Here is a 7044-nt window from a genome sequence, read left to right as displayed (position 1 = left end):
TTCTGAAGCTCCAAAAATAATAAAAATGAAAGCACCGCCTCTTAGATGCTTCTAACCAGCCTCTACTTATTGTAGATGGGTGTCTGAAAATCTTGATTTGCACGCTCGAGAAGAAAGAATAGGATCGATCTCTCTAGAACAAAGAATAGGATCGATCTCCTGCCTGATATATTTCTTGATCCTTTTTTTGGCTCTCTCTTTCTTCACAACCAAAGCCCAACTGCTCACGACCAAAGCTCCACCCGAAGCCCCCCCGATCCTCACTCCACTCCGTCGACTGAACCCTGCCCAACCTCTACTACAACTGCTCACCCCCGCCGCACCTGCGCTTTTCTCCCCCCGTCGACACACTTGCATATTTGTACCCGTGAGCTAGGGCATTGAAACCCTAGCTCGGTTGTCTACGAATCCCCCACTCGCATGCATCTCCTCTTTCTCCAAGCAATTAAATATTAGTCACTTTTTCTTTAGCTCCTTGCTTATAATGAATTATATCAATCAAAGTAATTTGAGGTCCAATGTTATTTTCAAATTTTTGAATGAATGAAATATCCAATTGTGATAAATAAGTGATAGAATAAGGAGGCAAAAAGCAATACCATTGAAAATCTCTATCTCTAAAAGTGTGAGAATATTTTTTCCATGAGTCTGTGATCATGAGATAAATCACTACACAAGGTTTTGAATTTTTTCACATGAGTCAAGGGGTCACCTTTTCCATTATATAACTCCAATTGGCAAGTTTTCACATTCTTAAGAGCAACCACATGGACCACATCATCGGATAGTGGGTTAGCTACATCATATGTGGAGACATTGAACTTAGATTGTGTTAAATAAGACAATTGTTTTTGTAAGAATGAGATACTTTGAGCTAGGTTATTGATAGTGGTTTTAGTAGATGAGTTGGAATTGGACATGTTGGATTGCGATGGAGGTTGAGGATAAGGGGGCAAAACATTATGGTATGTTGGTAAAGGAGAAGGTTGGGAAACAAATGGAAGGCTAACATAAGGGGGTATGCAGGAGTACTGATTAATAGGATTGCCCCCATGACTAACATGTGTAGTATTCAGATTTTATGTAGAGGTAGTCATGATAGAAGATGCATATGTAGATACATTAAGCGAGGATGTAGGAATAGGAATGGAATGCTCAACTTGATTTGTAGTATTAGAGTAACCAGTAGTTTCAAAACAACTTTTTTTTGGCATAATATTAGTATCAGTAACATGAGCAATGCCACACAACATTTCCACACCAATTTGATCACTTTGAATCATTCTCTTAAACCCTTTAATCAAAGGGATTGCCTCACTATTCAGGTATTCTTGACCTATCCATTGTTGAAACTTGTCCAACTCATGGTCAAGCTTCCCCAATTGGTCAATAGTAACCTTAGTCAATGGGTCAATCCTCATCATTAGAAGTGCAAGGGGAATTGTTCTCTATAATGTTAGGTATGTCTTGTGTAGGGATTGAGGATTCACCCAAGTTCCCATGGGATAGGTTATTCAACAAAGGCTCACACCCCTTAGTATTTAAACTTTGAGAAGCCATAAGTCTATAACTCCTCACATAGATATTGGATGTAGGTAAAGGGGTAACAAAAATCATGCACAAAGAAGGAAAAATTGTATGGATAGACATGAATTCACAATACTTTTGATAATGCAAGCTAAATAAAGGATGAATAATGCAATTTTTTTATAGAACAATTGATTAACTAATGAATTAAGCAAATAGTTGCTTCTGAATATGAAAATAGTATACAATCTAAACTAGATCTAACCATATAAATTAGACATTACGCAACTCACAATTCAATTTTATCAAAATAAACTAGGGTTTTATGCAACTGAAGGTCTAAATTAATTTAAATCAAGTGCATAAATGATATATTTCAAAAATGAGTGAAAATATGAATTGATTAAATGCATACAAATGAGATTTGAAAATTAGAATTAATGCAAGCACAATGTCAAGCTCACAAAAAATGTGAAGGTGAAAATAGGGATCCACAATTTAAGGTATGAATTCACTTATTTACACACATCACATTAAATGGGAGAGCACAATTCTATTAAGTATAGGGCTAAATATTGACTAGATTGTATTTCCCTTTTGATTGGTTGAGGATGCAATTGAAATGATGTAATTTAAAAGCTAGATCTAGTGTAAATGGTGCAAATTTGACATAAAATAATAGAAACACCAAGGTATAGGTACACCATGCAGACACAGAGCTAGATCTAAGGAGAAGGGATAGAGAGGCACTTATGATAGCAAATTCAGCTTGAAATTGCAAGACCATGAGGCAAATATCAACCTGGTCCTCCAATTATTAGATATAAAAACTTTCAGAATCAAAATGTTACTCAAAAATTATTCCCAAAAGCTAATAGGAAATTCATGGGATTGAGAAGCAATTATGAACCTAGTCTTCCACTTTTCGCTCTTGCAAAATTCAGATATGTTCGTCATTGAATACTCTGCTGGAATCTTCATCTGTGACTCTTGAATCTGTCGCCTACACATAGAAATAAGGGAAATGGATTTGTTGATAGGGGTTTGCCTAGGTCAAACCCTAAGTTTGGAATTAAACCTTGAATTGAAATTGAAATTGAACTTGAAATGCAAGTGACTAAATTTGAAAGCTTAACTTTTGAGGGAAGGCTAAATCTAAATTGAAATGCTTGAACTGGAACTTGATACCTTGATAAATATTTCTTTAAAGTCTTCATGCATAGGTTGATAATATCATGTAGAATTTCCTCATAATGTCTTGATCATGGATGCTACCACAAATTCTTAAAATATGAACTTGACCTCTTCTTCATCGCTTTGATGATACTTGATTGCTTGCTCAATTGAATTTAGAATTGATCTTGTGAAATTGTAATTGAGAGATCTTGATAGCTTCCAAATGACGGGGATAGGCTTTATTTTATACCTAACTACACCAAATGTATTTGAAATTATTGGGTAGGCTGACATGGAGAATGTTTCTTGCCTCCAAAATGTGACAATTACGGGGTCCAAATTTGCGCCCCTTTTGGGAGGCCTATCCTAGGACCATGGTGCCCAGAGCATCCTGGTCCTAGGACCATGGTGCCCAAGGCATCCTAGTCTTGCTAATTAGGGCTCAAATTTTGACAATGTCCCATAGGGACTTAGAAGATATAGATTTTAAATGGATGTGAGTAGAATCAAAGCAACATTAGGTATGAAAGGCCAAAACGTAGAAGTGAGGCCTAAGTGAGGAGAACATTGTGAGGAGAAGATGTGACAAAAGGTTCAAATAATTTATCCTTAATAAAATGAACCACCTTTTCATGTCTTGGTGAAAATTTTCCTTGGATTTTAAGTGGTGGTCAATAAAGAGGGTTTTTGGATTTAGTAATTGTAGAATTTTCCTCTAGTCCTAAAATGACATGACTTTGATTATACTTTTATTTAGACTGTAGATTATTATTTTTATTGATTAAGGGAGGATAGTATTTGGTGTGATTTGTAACCATAAATTGTACAGTAGGGGCTATTATAAAATTTGATGTTAATGTTTTGATTGAACTTTGAACACTAAAATAATGAATATTTCTTGTCTTTAACAATGAATTATAAAGAAATAATCCAAAATTTGAATTTATTATATGCTTCAAAAAAATACAATTTTAAAAAGGAAATTCCAAATTTGTAGCCTATAGAGCAATTCAATGGAAAATAATGAAATTTGAACAACTTGCAAAATGCTTATCATTAAACTTTTTTTTTCAACCTAAACCTTTATATAATGTATACATATATACCTAGAAAAAATGATAATAAAATTTTTAATGCTCTACAAATTATGGAAGTACAAAAATATTGGCCCAAATTGTAGCTCTGATACTAAGATTTATTGGAAATAAATGTAACAATAAAAAAAATATTAGACCATTTCAAGAGGGTGACCTCTAATACTTATATAATCATATATGAATTCAATAATTTAATTTGTAATCATATGGGAGATAATTCTATTCCTTATTTATAGGCATAACTATATAGGGACACATGATCCCTTCATTCTAATTAAGAGGGGTTAAGGTAGTATCTAAAAATATATTATAATTAAGTACGCCACAAGTGCTTGTCCTTATTATACTTAGAAATATATGATATTAGAATTGTAATATATATCTTATAATATCATGAGGACTTTAATGTTGAAAAGCCTTTGTTTACCTTTATTAGAGAAGTAATGGTCTTAGTCTTGGTTTCACAATGGCTTCAAGTGGTACACTTTTTATTGTATAGCCTAAAGCTTCCACCATGTCAGAATCCTCTAGTTTTTCTTTGGAAAGAGGATACCAATTGAAAAGATGGATCAAATGAGTCAAACTTAGTAGAACCACTTTTGTTCCTAGAGTTTCTCCTGGACAACCTCTCCTTCCTGCTCCAAATGGAATAACTTTACAGTCAGGATCATTGAATTCCACACGATCCTTCTCATTAGTGATGAACCTTTCATGATAAAAATCATTATGGTTTGACCAAATTGTCAGGTTCCTTCCCAATGAATAAGTGTTGATGAGGATCTTGGTATTTTTTGGTATGTCAAATCATTCTATTTTTGTGTCTTCCATGGACATATGAGGAATAAGAAATCCACCCATAGGTGAAGCCTAAATACTTCTTTAACAATAGCCCTCAAATATGTCAAATTCATCAAATCAGACTCTTCTACATGTCGTCCTTGCCCAACAACCGCATCAATTTCTTCACGTACTTTGGTCATATATTTAGGATTCCTTAGGAGCTCAGCCATTGTCCATTCACTGGTAGTAGAAGAAGTATCTGTTCCTGCAACAAATATATCCTATGGACAATAAATTGTTTGCAGTTTTTATTTGAAGTATTGCTCACAAGAGAAAGCAATAAAATAACTAATGATTAATTTGGTATTTTTATATGACATGCTCTATGAATAAGCCTAAAATACCTAGTAAAATATATAAATCAATCATTTTTTCATTCTAATAACCACAAATTGGTACTAATATTTCTAGTTTCCTAGATTATTACTTCCCTCACTTGTTCAAATTTGATATAGCACTATAGTAAATATGAATTAATAAATAAAAATCATATCTCTCTCTAATCAGATTTAATTGGCCCCTGTATTCTTATTAAAAATGGATTCCTAAAAGTAATAAAATAATATCATATCCCAAACTAAGAATAAACTCCTACACCCATATCTTAATACTATTTATAATAGTTAGTTTAATAAATTAAAATACTCTACACGACACAACAACACAATCATTAAAAGATAGTAGCAATAGAAATAAATACAAAGGGAATTGTTTGAACTTACAATGAGAATGGCTTTGATCTTCATCATGTTCAACATATTATCTTGACTTTTAGCTTTTAATAGTGTATGAACAAAGTTCAAGGGCTCTGTTTCATTGCTTTTCTCGAGTTCAAGGGTTTGCTCTTGAATTATTGAACCATATAGTTTTTCAACCCACTTCATTATTTCTGTCATTTGTCCTTCCTGTCCTTGTAGATCTGAAGGCCTCAAGAATGGAAGATAATCACCAATATTGAATCCATTAATAAGGGAAAATGACTCATAAATTTTGGCCTTGTGTTCAATAGCTATCTCAGGACCTGCACCTTTTAGGCCAAAATATCTTTGGCCCAACACCATCCTAGTAATAACATTGCTTATGAGATCCCCAAAGAGGTTTCTCATGTTAATACTTTTTCGTTCCAAAGATTCCCTATATACATCCTTCACCATGCATTGGACTTCTTCAATTCTTCCTTGTCTAAAAGAGTCTATCCTCTTTGGACTCAAAAGCTCCATTAAGCAAATTCTTCTCACTTCCTTCCAATGTGGACCATATGGAGCAAAAGCAATGTCATTGCCCCCAAATGTGAAGTGTTCTGAAGCAATGTTCTTTGGCCTTGAAGAAAAAAAATGGTCTTGCTTCAATAAGAACTCCTTTACATATTTGGGGTCATCTGTCAGAACTGTAGGCACCATTCCAATGTGAATGTAAACAAGGGGGCCATATTTTTGAGTAAATTTTTGCATTCCTAAATGTGGAACACGACCAATTTGTAACAAGTTTCCCACAATGGGCCATCTTTGTGGACTAGGAGGTAGCTTCAAATGCTTTCTTCTCATCTATTTGAGAAAAAAATGGAGATATATTGTTAGAGTAATTGAAATCAACATGTATTGAATCCAATGACTGTGAAAATGTTGAATTAGGATTCCTATTGCCTTTACAAATCTTGGAAACATTTTGTACTTGACAAAAATCCTCCTTGAGATGAAATTAATATGCACTGCATCGAGCTATTTACCTAAAATCCAAAAGAATTTATTGAATTCTATTAGAATTTTAGGAATACAATTTCATTTCAATACATAAAGAGAAATATCAAAGCTCTTGTAAAATTTGACACTAATATATAATTAATCAATAATCTAGAGATGAATATCTAATAGAAACTTCAAGTATTGTATGAATAAAAGGAATTGTCTAAAAAATATACATATTAAATATAATAATATCAATACATATCTTCCAACAACTCTTGGAGAATATAAAAATCCCCTTTAAAATGAGGAAACTTGTTTTCTAGCTTTTGGTTTATAACTTCATGTCCAAACTCAAGGGTAAATCAAACCTTTGAAAAATTACCTTATATTCTATGATGCAAGACAAGAACAAAATATACTCAAGGGAAGGATTTATAGCTCTTATAGATTATTGACATAGATTAACAATTGTAATGCAAACTAAGAAAATGAGGCGTTTACTTTTGTGAAATACCTTGTATCTTACTAGAATGTCTACTTTAACAATTTTAAAATAAGCGTTGTTTTATCAAATTTAAGTCTCATGACTTTATTTTAATTATTTAAAGTTTACATTTTAACTTGTTCAAAATTTTATAATAACATGTACAATAAACATACATTACAAAAATTTAGAATTAAGATTCCTATTACCATATACAATTTCTTTCTTTTCTTAT

General features: G+C 32.8%; 1 protein-coding gene across 1 annotated transcript; it reads right to left on the bottom strand.

Moving 5' to 3' along the window:
* Positions 1-4405: 4405 nt before the first annotated feature.
* LOC131856901 (cytochrome P450 703A2-like) lies at positions 4406-6184 on the bottom strand. The gene is made up of 3 exons (XM_059208859.1): positions 5363-6184; positions 4676-4861; positions 4406-4435 (listed from the first exon to the last, which is right to left on the bottom strand). Exons 1-3 carry the CDS (start codon positions 6182-6184, stop codon positions 4406-4408), a joined length of 1038 nt encoding a protein of 345 aa, XP_059064842.1.
* Between the last annotated feature and the right edge of the window lie 860 nt (positions 6185-7044).

This window comes from Cryptomeria japonica, chromosome 7 (assembly GCF_030272615.1).
Source record: "Cryptomeria japonica chromosome 7, Sugi_1.0, whole genome shotgun sequence".
NCBI lineage: Eukaryota > Viridiplantae > Streptophyta > Pinopsida > Cupressales > Cupressaceae > Cryptomeria > Cryptomeria japonica.
This window is presented reverse-complemented; position numbering and strand designations above follow the sequence as displayed.